Source organism: Bactrocera latifrons, unplaced genomic scaffold (genome assembly GCF_001853355.1).
Source record: "Bactrocera latifrons isolate USDA-ARS-PBARC rearing strain unplaced genomic scaffold, ASM185335v1 scaffold_454, whole genome shotgun sequence".
Lineage (NCBI taxonomy): Eukaryota > Metazoa > Arthropoda > Insecta > Diptera > Tephritidae > Bactrocera > Bactrocera latifrons.
In genome coordinates, this window is record NW_017537106.1 from 19,870 (window position 1) to 37,333 (window position 17,464).

General features: G+C 35.0%; 1 protein-coding gene across 1 annotated transcript in view; it reads right to left on the minus strand.

Moving 5' to 3' along the window:
- The window catches only part of LOC108973085 (nucleoporin GLE1-like), a gene marked incomplete at its 3' end in the record, with an annotated part of 21,735 nt that extends 15,669 nt beyond the window's left edge, over window positions 1-6,066 (minus strand). The window contains exons 1-3 of the mRNA XM_018940106.1: window positions 5,929-6,066; window positions 5,065-5,565; window positions 4,902-5,009 (exon numbers count right to left, since the gene is read on the minus strand). Coding sequence (XP_018795651.1) covers window positions 4,902-5,009; window positions 5,065-5,565; window positions 5,929-6,051 — 732 coding nt within the window. The remainder of the gene's footprint in view (window positions 1-4,901; window positions 5,010-5,064; window positions 5,566-5,928) is intronic.
- Window positions 6,067-17,464: the final 11,398 nt, after the last annotated feature.

Consider the following 17,464-nt stretch of genomic DNA (forward strand, 5'->3'; position numbering starts at 1 on the left):
TTGCATCTTTGGTCCAGTAACCCTATCTGAATCTGCCTGTCGTTTTCCCTGCTGTTGATTTGAACTATAGCCCTGTCTACTATTACTTTGATTCTGTTGTTGGTATTGATTGGCTGTCTGTGATGGTTCCCTACACCAATTTACATTTTGTTGCTGTTGCATCTTTTTCTCCGAATTATTGTTTATTCCTAGTTTATATTGGTCTTCAATAGACGTTGCGAAATTTGATGCAAATAAGCACCTTTCCCTATTTGACTCCACCTCCTGGGCTAATACCAGAGCGCTAGCGCTAGGGCGAGAGGCAAATAGTATGTCACATAAAGGTATTTTAAGGCCTGATATAAAAACTTCTAAAGCGTCCGCTCTATATTTTTCGCAAATTGATTCTGATACCTAACCCTCATGGGTCATTATGGTTTTATTTAATATTTTCTCAACCTCGTCGAAATATCGAAGCACAGATAGGTTACCCTGTCGTAAGGTGGATAATTGTTGTTCGATTAAATATATCGGTCGTTTGTCTGCGTACGTAAAGTCTAGTCTCGCGATTATTGCGTCGTTTTAATTCAAAAGAAATTATAATGTTTTTATTTCTATAAGCACTCTACTCACAATACTCGAAACATGTTTTTTATTATAAACTGCTTTTGTGATGAATCCTCGGATCCTTGGAGTCCTTGTAGGATACGTTTTTAAAGATTGTAGCGATTCTCTGTGAGTCCTTGGGTCCTTTGAAGTCATTAAAGGCACTCCACCGCAAAATACCTTGGTGATTTTTACTTTCTGGAGAATCCTTCGTATCTTCTTTACCCGGTTGGGCGCCAGTTGTTTTTAGGCACTAGTGCGCTTTATTCAGTGGCTCGATCAGAACTAAACTCTAAAACATTCTTACTCTTAAGTCTAAACCTAAGCCGTCCTCACTGCCGCTGCTATGTTTTGTCAGATGCAGTGTAAGCGAATCCCACGATTACGCCGACTTGAGTGTAGTGTAAGTCGTCGCTTGTTTGCGCTATATTTGTGCTGCGCCAGCGGATCCCACGGCTACGGTAGCTTGTAAGTATCGTTTGTTGTTGCTTGTCGTTGGATCATAACTCGGGCCGTTGGTGGTGTTGATGTTCAGCATTACCTGAAACAGATGTTAGGCAAACAATGCTGACTTGGTATTTTGGTGATTTGCGTTTCCAGTTAACTTATTATTTTTCCTTTCAATGAGAGAGAAATCGCGATCACAAGGTAAAAAGCTGTATCCAGAAACTAAAATTTTTTGATTAGCTTCAGAAAAGTATTTCATTTTTATTAGATGGTAAATTAAGGCGATCATGGTCCAATTATTATTTTGACCCACACATCTGTCGGACCAAATAATTAATTTTCTCATATCTCCAGCTTTTAAAATAGCGTTGGTGGAAGTGATGTGTCTTAAAATACATGAAGCGATTTCAGCTGCACCCATTTTTGCAACTGTTTCATGCCAAGTATACATGTCAACAGTATTTTGCCCCAAATTATGTATAGCGAAGTTGTAATTCGAATACTGCCGCTGATAAAAGACGTCCGTATGTGTGAGATTTGGAGTATAAATCACTTGCTGTAAGTCAACGCAAAGCGCAACAATATGGGAACTGCCTAAAGCTGACTTTGTGTCATCACTCAGCCTAGAATATAATATGCTTTTTCAGCCTTTTTGTGATGTGCCTCTGCCAGTTTCTCTATGCATCTTATTTTATCCTGGTCTTCAGCGGCAATCGTTTCTATATAATACTTATCGCAGAGCTTACAAGTGTCGGACCTTGGTAATCCAAACCACAAACTGAATTCTGCGTTAAATATATCTCTGTATGTATTATAACTTAAAGTGCTATCTGGATATTTTTCCTTAAATAATTTAAACATTTTTGTAATAGTTAAATCTGGATGGAGACAATTTTTTTTTTTTTGAACTAGAACGACTGTAGTGACTTTCTTGACAAGGAAAGATTTCTATGTGTTCCATGACACTTTTCTTTTCAGCATTAACGATTTTATTCGGCCGATTATCATGTCGTCCGCGCTGATCACTCAAACTATCTCCCGCCTTCAGTTTTTCAACTAAAATTTGAAGTCTTCGTTGTGTCACTTGAAAGGTATGACAAACCATTTGTTTGCACACTCTCACTTTTCTCTCATTGTGCTGTGGTAGAAAATAGTTCACAGTTACATTTCGACGTGATGTGCCCTCTGCAACTCTTCTTCTTTGTGGTTCTTTCAATTCGATTAAAGAGCGTAAAAAATTTGATTGCTTGTCATAGTCAATTTGATAAAATTGAGAGAAATGCTTCTGAATAGTCTCCAATTTGAAGCTTGAGCACTGTAGATAACAAGCGCAGTTGAAACTCTGATGAATACAAAAACAAAACTGATATTGACACAGCTTACACTTACAACGTTTTTCCACATTACCGTTTCTGGAGCATTTTTTTTTTTTGTATGTACAAATTTTCCATTTCTTCCTGAATATGCTTCTTCACTATTTCTCGGCCTCTTATTACTTATATCTTTCCAATTTTCATAATTTATTTTACGTTTTTTTCCTTTATTGCACTTTTGAATGGTGCTCAACACCTCTAAATATGCCATGATCACCAGCACTTAAAACGTTTTTCCACTCACTACTGACTTTAGGACGCAGCTCAATGGCTAAAAACTGATGGATATTGTAAAATTTTGCGCTCTCATGATACGGGAGAGCATTATTAACGGTAATTTGCAATAAAACAGGATTGCCACAAAATGTCACTTACAACGTTATTCGAGGCGATGATTCAATCGTTGTTTTTGTATAACAATGCTTCAATTTTTTGTTGGTGACATATTCACATGTGTACGCATATGTATGTTTGTATGCTTGTGCATTATTTGYTCGGAAGTGTATACAAATATATATACATAAAAGTATATATGAATGAATTAACACGCAGATAATGCGCGCACATATAATATATTGATAAGTGATAAAATCATGATTTGAAATTCTGAACGCGCTCACATGCGTACATATTCAGTCATATGAGCAGATAATAAGATTAATATGATAAACAATGTATTTATGTATTGTTGTGATACATTCAATTTCTATTACTAAGAAGCATAATACAAAAATATTTATTAGTAATCAAATAGTAAAATCAAATTAAGTTATTAAATATTCACGTCCAAATTGACTGTAAATAGTACTATGCATGCATTCGAAAAAAATTTTACTCTTATCAAGATTATTTTGACATGCCAATATGGAAATGCCGACGGCAAAACGCAAAACATATTTACATGCATTGCGAAGGAAAAAATTTAAGCATGAAAATATCATAATGCTGTTGTTGGGGGTATCATAAGGAGCATGCATACATATATTTATGTCTCTTCATATTCTCTGCTTGGGCATATATGCCATATCATCATATGCCGTAAATACATATATATATATATTTCTTTTCTCTTTGAATATTTGAGATATTTTTTATGAATGCATGTATAGTACTATTTACAGTCAATTTGGACTTGAATATTTAATAATTTTATTTGATTTTACAATTTGATTACTAATAAATATTTTTGAATTATGCTTCTACTAAGAGATTGAATTTATCACAACAATATATAAATGCATTGTCTATCATATTAATCTTATTATCTGCTCATATGACTGAATGTATACGCATGAGCGTGTTCAGAAATTCAAATTATGATTTTATCACTTACCAATATATTATATGTGCGCGCATTAATCTGCGTGTTAATACATTCATACATATATGCTTTTATGTATATATATTTGTATACACTTCCGAGCAAATAATGCACAAGCATACAAACATACATATGCGTACACATGTGAATATGTCACCAACAAAAAATTGAAGCATTGTTATACAAAAACAACAATAGTCTAAATAGCAGAAGCATCACAAGTCAATATGGCAGCCGAATTGGCGAAGCCCAAATGTAGTAAATTTTAGAATAAAAACGATTTCATTCATAAACCCAGGCGCATATTCCACAAGCGACGCCGTAACATCTCCCCGAGCTTTCTTTTGCTTACAACCGCCTTTTCACGACGATGGCAAAAGCTAAAAATCATAAATTGAACATCATCTGTTGTTTGTTCTAAGAAAGAAGTGAGAAAAGTGGCAACATAGCTTTTGTCGATTTACAATATTTGCAAAAATCAGCGTCGATATGTATGCAAGCTCATACATATGCATACATATTTTCGTTAGTTTGTAGGCGAAGTTATTACAGCGGCAGGGGAAGCGGTGACAATCGGCGGCCCTTCGTTTATTTTTTTCCGCATGGCTTGGGTTTTCTACCCTCAGCTTCGGATATTGGTTGACCGTGACAATGGTCCATGTCACATATGGGCTCAGAGAATGCTTTTTTACATTCTCTGTGTGACTTTGTAGATTTTTCGACAAAGCATTTCTCTTTATTTATTCTCGCATGAATTTGTCGTTTTACATAAATTTCTGCCAGAGAACGTGCTCAATTCTGCTAAATAGCAGCGAGAATGGCGAACTCCCTATTATAAATTAATCAGCTCTGTTAGCCGCCAAATCGAACATCATACAGAATTCAATTTGCACCATCTCTATGTTTTATGTTCTCTGGGCGAACAGTAAAAGTTGACATTCTGCGACCGACTGTTGATTTTTCGTTCGAACACATCTTCCTTTATTTATTATATACTTTTATAAGCAAATATTTGACACAAATATAAATAAATAAGTGTTTTATAAATTGCGAAAAGAAAAGAAGTTTAGAATCTTCCCACTCAACAGAAAAGATGTACGAATTTTATATCGCATTTAAGAAACAGAAATGTATTTAATTTCCTGAATATATATGTAGTTTTAAGTAGTACATACCCCTTTTAGCAGATTTTCTGGTTGCAATTTATCAACATCATCCTTCGAATTTTGCGGCTTAGCGGATAAGAGAGCTATGGCTGTTTCAGCATTCTCACTTAGTTTAACCTTAAATTGTGTATTTTCAATAAAATTATAATGAGTGTAGTAACAATATTATTACTTCTTTGTTTTCTGCTATATTATCTTCGGCTAAGTCGATCTTATCCTCTTCCACTACGAATTCTATTTCATCTTGTCCCTTTATTTCTTTCTTTATAGTTTCGGTCACTTCATTGCCATGTGACTTGCATTCTGTACCATTCAGTTGTTCAGTTGGAACAGTTGCTGTAAAAGTCAATTTGAGCGAAGCATTGGTTGTTTCTTTGTTATCTTCTAAGTCTTTTTCAGATCGATCTCGTACAATCACCGTTTCCACTACATTATTAATACTAAGACTATGATCATCTCCTTTCTTATCATTTTCGAAAATTGCCCCACTTCCTTCTGTCCCATCTTGCTTTTCACTGGCAACCAATTTTGTCTCAGTTTCTGTGGCATGAATTTTATTCTGAGGTGAAAATTCGGCATCCATATCTTCGCTGTTATCTGAACAATCTTCTATTTCGACCTCCGTGGGTAAATCTTCCATTACGTTGGTTGATTCCACATTTTCCTTCATCTCCTAGTTATCAAAGCACACAATGGAAGATGCAGTAGCGAGCAATAACAAGTAGTTAATATATAATAGTAAGTTAAAAATAAGTAAAAATTAATTAAACATATAAAACAACGAATATTTAGTGTATGGAAGCCATTGTATGTACTAGATTTAAGTTAGTTTTAAGTAATACAACAACTAAGCAATCGCGAACAGTGTTCTAAACTTATTTATGCGAAAGCAGATGAAAGTTCTAAGCATTATTATCGCATCAAGTTCGAAAAACGTTTAATAGTATTTTCATCATGCGCTTGCTTGTGACATATTAAATTAGGTAATATGATCGTAATGAAAACCTAAATAATTTTGATTTGTTCATATGTATACCTTGCAACACTTCAAATAAAACGGTAAAATAGGGAAACGTAGAATAAGTAGTAAATGGGAAATATAACTCCCAATCTGATCATTCCGGAAAGTACTCAGTACCACTACAGCACTTAGCGTCATAAACGCCCAGCTGATAATTGCACGATTTTGACGTCGGGCAATGGAACTATCTCTCCGACATTTCTCGTTTCCTCTCTGCACGGAACTTAACTCTCTCCCCCACTAAATTTACAGCGACCATATTTACAAACTAGACGAAGGAATACAGACTTAACCTTAATATTGCAGTCGATGGCGTCAAGATTCTGACTGTCAATTATCATAAAATTTTAGGTGTGACTTTTGATAGTCTGTGCTTATTTACTTCGCATACGACCGCTATTTTCATCAAAATACAGAGCCGAAACAAACCCCTCAAGTCGCTAGCCGCACATGGGGAAAGGACAAAGAAACGTTGTTGGCAACTTAAAAGGCAATCGGCCGCCGATGCTAAACTACGCCGCTTGAATATGGTAGCCGATGCAGACGAGGAATCTTAAGACATATTAGAATACTACACGCCGGACTACCACAAGATGACTCTTGATGTCTCCTATCGAACACCTACATAGTGAGGCCCGTATGCTCCCATTTAAGGAACATAATGAACTTCTCTGCCGTCAGTTTCTGCTGGGGTGCTTTCGTCATCCCTGCAGTCATCTTCTGGGAGCGGAACCGCCTCCTGACGACATCATACAATACGCTGACCAGACTTCGGACGCAACTCACTTTCGACAAGCACTGACCGCTATTCAGAGTAGAGCCATCAACACTTGGAGTCAAACCATCACCCAATGTAGGCGAAGAGCTCGAGTTGCCGCGAGAAATGAGAGTGACACTTGCGCAGCTTCGTTATGGATACTTTAACAGGTTAAACTCCTACTTTCGCGGAATAAACCCAGACATATCAAATGAGTCGCCGCATCACATTGGCAACCGCTTTGCATGCCCCACTAACACCACCCATTTCACAACCCTCTCTCTTAGGTCCGACTTCGTTAAAACAGCATGTTTTTTGGGCCTCTCGTTGGATGACGCGACGGCAACTTAGCTAATAATTACCACCCTACCGGGCAGTAGGTATTCGTTATAAGAACAACAACATCTCCGCTAAGCGGGAAGACAGCGACATTCTTATTCATATTCTAAGAACTTTTAAGAAGGCTCGATCCACTTGTAAAACCTATCCCCACGGCACAGTTTAAAACTCTAACGAATACAACCAGAAGAAGGGATGGCCTCGATTAAACTCAAGTAATGAATATATGTTTTATTTTTCTTTATTTGTTTGACGTGAACAACGTTTTCATATGCTAATTGTGACTGGTCAGATCACGTCTTAAGTGCAATATTAAATTTAATTTTCTGGTTTTATAATAAAATGGATTATCGTTCCTCTGTTCAGTTCATGTAGTGTGTGTCTCGGTTTTTATTGAGACGTGGTAGTACATGACTCACCAGCCATTAAATAGGGGATAAGTCCAGCCTCTTCCTGATATAGTGTGAATGGTTGAAATTGGATGATACACCCGTCCTATTTAACCCTTTCATGCCTGATGTTACTCATAGGCAACATTGTACATATATGCTTCTAAGTCCCATTATTTAGAATTTTTTGACGCGCGGGTTTTTGCATTACGTAGAGTGAAATTATCAAGATCGCGAAAAAAGAAGTTTACGCAAAAGTGTTTAAAAAAATTAAAATAGGTGTTTTATTGTCAAACCAAGGGAACAACATAAATATATAAATGTAAGATAGTTATTAAAAATAAAAATAACTCATTGGGAATGTGTTTAGTTTGTTTACAATAATTTGGTAAAAGTGCTGTTGCCATCCTATAACATCCTATAACTAACGAACCAGGACACTAAGGACTTTGAAATTTTTATCACTTCATACTTGAATTAAGACTAACATATATATTATCTGTCCTAAAAAATGTTATAACTCCGCCCATTTTAAGTCGGGCATGAAATTGTTAAGAGTTATATGAAAACTGCTAAAAGTACAATAACTCCCTAAATATGTAAGTCAGAATCATTAAATTAAAAATCCCAAATGGAGATAACGTGCAATCATATACCTCAAGAACTAATCGACCACTTTCAACCAAATATAATCATTATTATTATCCTGACATCTTTATGTTACATTGAAAATATGCGAAATGGGACTACAACCATTAGTCAATTGGTGCCAATCAAGCTCACGGTACTTCTGAAGAGACATTATCTGGCCACTTTTCATCACCAGCTTCAGAAATTTCGCTCTTTTAAGATTTGTAGTATCCTGTCTTACTTTTTCGCCGTTATCAAAAATTGTGACGTATTTTCGTACCACAAAACTGTCCGCAAAGTTTTAGAACGAAATCTTACCTTTTAACTACTTATATATAGCGCAACCTGATCGCACTTATACAACACATGCTTCAGATTACCAAAACTTTTTCTTCTTCAGAGCGCCAGTCGTTTCTTCTTTTTGTAAGGTGGCGCCAATTGAAGATTTCAATCCAAGCCAGGTCCTTCTTCACCTGGTCTTTAAAACGGAGTGGAGGTTTTTCTCTTCCTCAGCTGCTGGTGCTGCGTCGAAAACTTTCAGAGCTGCACTTTTTTCGTCCATTCGCACGACATAACCTATCCAGCATATTCGCTGTCTTTTAATTCGCTGAACTATGTCAATGTCTCATATATCTCATACGGCTCATGGTTCCATCGAATGTGATATTCGCTGTGACTAACGCGCAAAGAACCATAAATATTCCGCAGAACCGTTCCCACGAAAACTCGCAACGTCGACTCGTCAGGTGTTATCATTGTCCATGCCTCCGTACCAAATAGCAGGAAGGGAATATTGAGTGAATGAGATAGAAAAAAAAGAATGGATAATTGACACAGGACTATTGATCATGTTAAATAGGAATTAGATATTCTCTATTAGATAAAATAGTCACCAAACTCTGTTCTATTGCAGATTAATGCAATTCTTTAAACAAATGTTATAGCCGAAATATGTACGAGTAAAGCGACGATTGATTACTAACCAATATCGATACTTTTTAACACTGAGCCACAGGAAAACTTTAGAATAAAGTTACCGGTATTCGACGTAAAAATTGGTATAGGCTTAGAGGGGTGGTTGCAGGGTAAGAATATAGACGCATAAAGAGTTTTTAATGTGTTTGGAATCAAGGGATGGTCTCAGTGTGAAATTTTCTAGAAATCGATTTTTTTTTGTTGCATTATACACTATAATAAATTTTCTCTCAAGTTTTCAAATCAAAATTTAAATTATCACGGTCGCTACAGAATTTCTTGTAGAAAGGGAACAGATCTTCAAACGCAACAACACTTATACACAAGTATATGAGAAACACTGATAAAGCCCCTGCCCCAATCAACTCATCCAACCCAACTTTGAACTCGTACCACATCACACCCGAATGCAAGACATGTATAGGCCGCATGATAAACACTTCTTACAATAAATAATCAAATTAGACTTTAGACCTAAGCCACAAAACATGAATATGTTATCAGCTTAACGAATAATATATAACCCATAGCATAATATGAAAACATGTTCATTAAGTATGTGAATTTCTAGAATAAAGAGCATATTCTGCAAAAGAAAACATATAATTTTTTAACCATTCATCAGTATATGAATTAACTGGGGGCTCAACCGCTTTTTGCTGGGAAGCAGGAGATCGCACAGCAGGACATTGGCATCCTTAAGAATCTTCAAAGCGCATAAAAAAGGACATCTAAATCCTTAAGCTAAAATCTTTAGTAAAGAAAGCCCGAAACTTTAAATCTTTCTTAGCGAAGACAGACACTCAGAAAATGAGTCAAGGAACAAAACGGACAATTCCAAACGAGGACATAAATCATCTACAGTCCAAACTACTCTTGAAAACTACATAATGTCCTACATTCAGAATCAGTTCTCGAAATTGGATTAGGAAAGGGAGGGGAGTTAATATTACGGATGTTCCAAACTATAAATAATAATACTGGCGAAATATATCAAGATGCCACTTACTGCGCCGGAATGTTACAGAGGTACAAATGGAAGTCATAAAAGATTTACCTACTTTCCAAGAAAACAAGAGAATATACAATATGGAAGTCACATATAATGAAAGTCATGGAACCACTCCAAGTATTCCAGAACACACTTCAATTCTACAATATCCTTGCAACCTTCAGAAGAAGTATAACGGGGCATGCAGGTATGTTATTTGAATGTAACAACACACCTCTCAACTTCTACAGTATCATGGAAGCTTTGGACGTACCATATCACGAACCAAATGCACTGTATGAAATTTAATAACACATAAAGAACTTGGCACAACAACCAACAGAATACCTGGACACTTATTTCCAATACACATTAACACTGCACACGAAGTTGATTAAAAATAAGTAGACCTTCTAAAAACAGAAATAAATAACAAATATATTGAACAAGAATCTATAACATCTATAACATTTTTAAAGGATTAAAAAATAAAAATTTGTCAACAGCATGTTATCAATACCAAAGCTTAATGCAAACTTATATAAGTGCTAAACAAATCGAAATACGATTACAACAAACTGGTGAAAAATTTAAGACGAAATTTAAATAACTTTTGGCAAAGACCAACTAATCAACATAGAATAATACCACAAAACACAAACCATTTTAATTTTAATCCACCACAATGACAAAATAATAATTTAAACCAATGGTCAAGAAACCAATATAATCAACCTAATAAAAACAACTTCAATCGAAATCAATTTCAACCAAGGCAACAAATGAGGAACAATTACAATTATGCACAACCTCAAAGAGTATTTAACACATACCAACCTCCACAAGAACTCATGGATGTTGTCTAACCTCAAAGAAACAGTGGGTACAAACGAAATCACTCTAACAGAAACATAATTCCGCAAAAGACACAAACGATCAACACACACCAACAACCTGAACGTCAGCCAGAACAACCCTCCAGACACATGGAAGAAGCATCGAGTACTTTTTTTAGGCTAAAGGATGGACTACCTTGCCTTACACTCAAAGATGGTCCATCACAACAAGAGGTAAATATCATGATCGACTCAGGCGCTAGAAACAACTACATATCAAATATTAATTTAGCCGAAGCTAAATACCCTTCACAAGTGCATTTCTGTTAGTAACTATGTGTTCAGTTTGTATAGAAGCTACTATATATGCTATAATAATCCGTTCTGAATAATTTTTTTGGAGATTATATAATTACCTTAAGCAGTAGTCAAAATTTCGTGAAGATAACACGTCAAATGCGAAAGTTTTCTATACAAGTCCTTGATTCAGATCGTTCGGTTTGTATATTCCAGCTGTATGCTATAGTAATCCGATGTGAACAATTTCTTCGGAGATTACGTTGTTGGTTTAGAAAATAACCTGTGCCAACTTTTATGAAAATACATTGTGAAAGTTTTCCATATAAGAACTCGATTCCGATCGTTCAGTTTGTATGGCAGCTATGTGCTATATTATAGTCCGATCTCAACAATTTTTTCGGAGATTGCATTGTTGCTTTAGCAAATAACCTGTACCAACTATTGTGCAAATACATTGTGAAATGTGAAAGTTTTCCATATAAGAACTTGATTCCGATCGTTCAGTTTGTATGACAGCTATATGTTATAGTAGTCCGATATCGGCAGTTCCGACACGAGCAGCTTCTTGAAGAGAAAATGACGTTTGCAAAATTTCAAAAGCATTTCTTAAAAACTGAGGGACTAGTTCGTATATATACAGACAGACAGACGGACATGGATAAATCAACTCAGCTCGACATACTGATTATGTCTATATATACTTTATAGGGTCTCCGACCCTCCATTTTGGGTGTTACAAACTTCGTGACAAACTTAGTTTACTCTGTTATACTCGTACTCTGGGTATAAAAATGAAGAATAGGTATGAGTATATCAATAGATCCTGTATTGACAAAGGCAAGAAAATTTCGAATAATTTCCGGGAGACCCCTAAAAACAGCCCTTTTCTTTTCCCCATACAAACGAACGAGTGTTTGTTTGTTAGTAACGCTAAGAGAACGGCTGCACCAATCTTGATGAAATTTTCAGAGGTTATTCGTTGTGGAACGGGGAAGGTTTAAAAATAAAAATACTTTATACTTTTCATGAGAAAAAGTCGAAAAATTGGATACTTTCAAAAAATAATTCTTTTCCATACGTACATATTTTTTTTTAATTTTTGTTTATTTTGCTTTTCAATATTTTGATTTGTGAATTATTTGAATCGTTCAATTTCGGTCGCTTGCTTTTTTATTCCGGCTATTCAAAAGAAAAATTATTGAAAATTCTTCACTGAAAACTTTACATATGTATGTGTGTTTCACGCAAAGTGATCAATTGCAGATTGAAATTTGTTACGAAGAATCGAAGATGTCGCCCTAATATCGGACGGCGTTTTTTTTTTTGCAAACAACGTATAGCAGCCCAAGGCAAGGCAAGGCAAGAAGCACTTCCAGGATGCGATGACATACGTGCGGAATTATGGATCACGGTCAATCAACAATCGATCGTCACGATGTTTGATGGTGCTGTTGGATGCTAGTTGTACTCTGTTGAGTGGCAAAGAGAGGTTTTCCGCACGTCCACATTCTTCTTTGGATGGTGGTTCTACCAGATGAAATTGATGAAATAATTTCTGCGGAAATTCTTGATGCAGAGAAAGATCCAGTATTATTCGAAGTGGTGAAAACCAATATGATTCATGGACCTTTCGAACATTACAATCCCTTTTCGGTTTGTATGGCAATAAGTGTACGAAACACTATCCACGTGCTTTTCTTTCGGAAACACAAACAAGAAATGATGGATATCCACTCTATCGGCGTAGCTCACCAGACGACAATGGCAGAACATTCAGCATTTAATTTAGAATATCGAAGTTGACAATACATGGATCATAATATATTCACCACAAATTCACATTCAAAACTCATATTAATGTTGAGTATTGCAGTTTGGTGTAATCGATAAATACTTCTGTAAGTACGTCACTAAAGGAAGCAACATGGCGGTTATTGGTCTTGAACGAGATGAGATCAGCAAGTATCAAATGGTCGATACGTGTACTGCAATAAAGCGCTTTTTGGGATATTTACTTTCGCAATTCATTAACGTTTTTCGACCGTTGTGCGTCTCGCAGTTAATTTGGAGAATGGCCAAGGAGTATATTTTAACTCAGAGAATACAGTACAGCCAATGAAAATACAGCCAGCAACAAAATTAACATTTACGAGTTTTTTCTCAACTTTCGCCAGTGATCTGTTTGCGAGAACATTGCTCTATTCGGAAATATCTTGACATACATGGAATGCTTCGTCGAAGAAATAGTTACCCAGAAAGGAAGGTAAACCAGTAGATTGGCATCTAAGTGTGTTCTCAACTACTTTCTTAAGACGAATTTATACAATCCATTCGATTAATGTTCGCTGTTCAACTTCATTTGAGTCATTGCGAACTGTGAATGGTACGGTGTATGCAAGTTTCGGAGAAGTAAGCCACCGATTAAAAATTCCGGATGATTCTTCCGGTGGTTTGATATTAATTCCACTCGCCGTTTATCAAAAACGGCCAAAATATTGTAATTACGATTCCTTAAGTGCACGCGCAATGTTAGCTGCCAAAAATACCGCTGTTGTTGACTTAAACTGGAAGATTCCGGGAGACTTGCGCTCATACAAATCGATCGATCGTCTTGACAATAAAGACGACACCGTGAATTATCCAGTGGAATTTCTAAATTCTTTGTAGAGGTATGCCACCGCATCATTTGAGTCTCAGAGTTGGATCTGTCATTATTATGTTTCGCAATCTTCATGCACCGAAACTGTGTAATTGAACTCGACTGATTGTGACGCACCTATCGAATACAAGTGGACAGAGTCCTTGATTCTACCTTCATTTCCTTTGAGTTCCAATGATTTGTGATTTCAGTTCAAACGTATTCCGTTTCCAGTGGAAATCGCATCTGAGGTGACGATCAACAGGACACAACTTGGTTTGCCAAGTTTGCAAGCGCTATATTTTTCACACGGTCGGATATAGGTGGCGTGCTCACGACTTTGAAAACCATCTTTTCTGTACACCGAAACAGAAACCAAAAAATGTGGTTTATCAAGCAACGTTACATTGAAAAAAAAAAAATAAATGATAAATTCAACTTTCTTTTCATTTCAAAACACATAATTTCTTTCAGGACAACGGCTGCGGGGTCAGCTAGTATATAAATAACACCAAAAATCAAAAAAATAAGTTGCACAAATGATAATAAAAATAATGAAGAGGTGATTAGAGAAATAATTAGGAGAAATAATAAAACAGAAAAGTTACCATTTACCACAAAGATAGAAGCAACCATTAGGACAGAAAGCAATGAACCTGTTTGGACGAAACAAGACCAATATCCGTATGCAGATAACGATTTCGTCAATTCAGAAATAAATAAAAAATTATTAAAGAATAATATAATACAACCTAGTAGAAGTCCTTATAACTATAACAGATAGATATCCTATTCTGGATATAAATATGACAATACAAGCGTAAGGTAAAGCTAAATATTTTTCCACGATAGATCTAGAAGCAGGATTTCATCAAATTATGAATTAAAGAAAGATTGGGGGAAAACAGAATTTTCCATAAATGGAGCAAAATATGAAATCATACGAATAAACTTCGGATTAAGAATTGCAAACTCAATATTTCAAAGATGTTGATGATATTCTACGAGAATATAGAAAGAAATTTGAATTTGTATATATCGACGACGTGTTAATAAATTCCTCGATACCTGAAGAACATATTAAACACATCCAAATAATAGTAAACGCACTTCTTTAAAAAACAAGTTGAATATTTAGGACATATAAAAAAACATAAGAGGATAACGGTAGATCCAAAGAAATTAGAAACATTAGACAAGTATTGAATACCTCAAACCTTAAAAGAATTAAGGTCATTTTTAGGTATGGCGGATATTATAGGAAAATTATACAAGGATATAGCAAAAAAACAAAACCACTAACCATGTATCTACAAGGATAAAATGGTATGACAAGTAAAAAAGTGTCAGATAAGAAAGAAATTAAATTAGATAAAGAAGCTATAAAAGCTATACAAATAATTAAAACAAAATTTAAAGGAACAAGTTGAAGTATTTCAACCAGATTTCTCAAAACCTTTTGATTTACTTACAAATGCGAGTAATTTCGCCATAGAAGGAGTTTTATCACAGGAAACGAAACTTAAATTTTTTATATCAAGAACATTAAAACATAAGAAAATTTTTGTAGAACGGAAAAAGAATTATTAGCAATAGTATGGGCTATAGGAAAATTAGGGAATTATATTTACGGTATAGCAGATTTAACTATACGCACTGATAAACAAGCATTAATATTTTCTATTTCGGACAAAAATCCAAATATGAAACTAAAAAGATGGAAAAATTTTATACAAGAATCTGGATCATAAATAGTATACAAACCAGCAAATCAAAACGTAGTAGAAGATGCACTATCAAGACAAAAAATTAACACTTCAACAATAGAATCGATGCACTCGACACTTAGTTCACCAAACGAAAACTATACATACGCAAAACAAACGATAAATTCATTTAAGAATCAAATCATATTAAAGTAAACTAAACGAAATAACAAAAGAACACAAAAAGTTTATGAACCAAACAAATAATTTACGCATTATCAAAACGACGTACAAAAACTGAACAAAAATATTTAAAATACATAGTTATAGAAAACCGTGAGGACACAGTTATAGTAGAGAGAGGAGGAAGACAACATGTCTTACATAAAGACAATATTCGTAACACTCCTATTGAATTCAATTGTAAACATAATAGCATACACAGTGAGCAATCTAAAAAATAAAATTTTATAATCGTTGAAACTGACGACGCATACCTCTATGAAGATATCGAATATTTATACCATTTATTTAACTTAATGACAATAATGGAAAAAGATAAACTGATAGAATATTATTCATTTGGCAGGACAAAATATGATATCATAAACAAGAATAGAATCTCAAAGTTTTAAATGTAATGAAATACTCTACAATAAATGTAATTAGAGTTAAGGATACATACATATGTAATCATTTATAAATATTCTTTACTGGAAGACCCGTCCACGCTCACTGTATAGCATTTTTGTGAAGCAACTTATGTTAGTTTATAAAAAAAAAACAGATCATAAAGCATTTCGTGTGTTAATAAAGCATTGCATTTTTGGGGAAAATTCTGTTGAATTTGGGCTCAGGGAAATCCACCGTCGAAAAGATATTTGCTAAGCTGGAAACAGGCGAAATGAGCAAAGTAAGTGCCTAGCAAGTTCATAATAAAAAAAAAAAAAACAACGAATAACCGATTCTGAGAAGTGCTCTAATCGGAATAAAACCGAATTTTGGCGTTACTGATAAAAGCATAGCTCCATCATTTTCCACTGGAGTCCAATCGACGGTCATTCTAGTGGATTGCACATGACGAACCGGTTCTCAGGCGCGGAAAGACGAAAAAGGCGGCTGAAAAGGTTATGGGATCATCATCTTTTGGGATGCACGTAGTAGAACCATGAATTTTGAAATTATTATTTTTTCAGTCAAATCGGTTCAGCCGTTCTTGAAATGTAAACGGTGTAACTAAGACAACTTTTTTAGTATATATAGAAGTGAGGTTTTTTCTTGTTTTTGTTATTACAGTAGAAGCTCGGAAATTAGAACCACTTTGTTTATGGGTAGTTCTAATTTCTGGACGGTTTTTTTTTTTAACGTAAATAATAAAAGTAAGAGTTAAGCCACTTCCAAAAACTATATAAAAACATTTTTTTTTCTTATTCTATTTAAAAACATAGCAATTCAGTCCATTACATAACAATTATTAAAAAAAGACTTTAAATCCCAAAAATTAATTAAAAATTCAGGATAAGGGCTCAGCTCAAAATTAGTTTCTGTTTGACAAATAATCAGTAATATTTGTTTGTTTTTTTGGTTTCTTTAAATCCGATATAACAACATCGTTACGGAGGGCCAAAAGATTGGCCATGTGCTTACTGGAAGACAATTCACTCTTGTTGCACCAATTTATTAAATTGTTAACGCTTTCAATAGCTATAGTATTTGAAATAACTGGTGTGTCCTCAACACACCACGTCTTCACTGCTATCAGCAAACTCATCATCGCTACTTAGGTCATAACCAGTTTCGTCTTCAAACTCATCTTCATTCCATTTCTCGATGTCAGCAATACACATGAAACTGTTTGGATCAATTTCTGTTAAAAGAGTTTGATTTACTTGGAGAGCTTCATTGCAGTCCTCATTTTTGTTAAGCAACTGTGCTAGTGGCACATCATCATCGCTGTCGTATTGGTCAGCGTCCCAATTTAACAACTTTG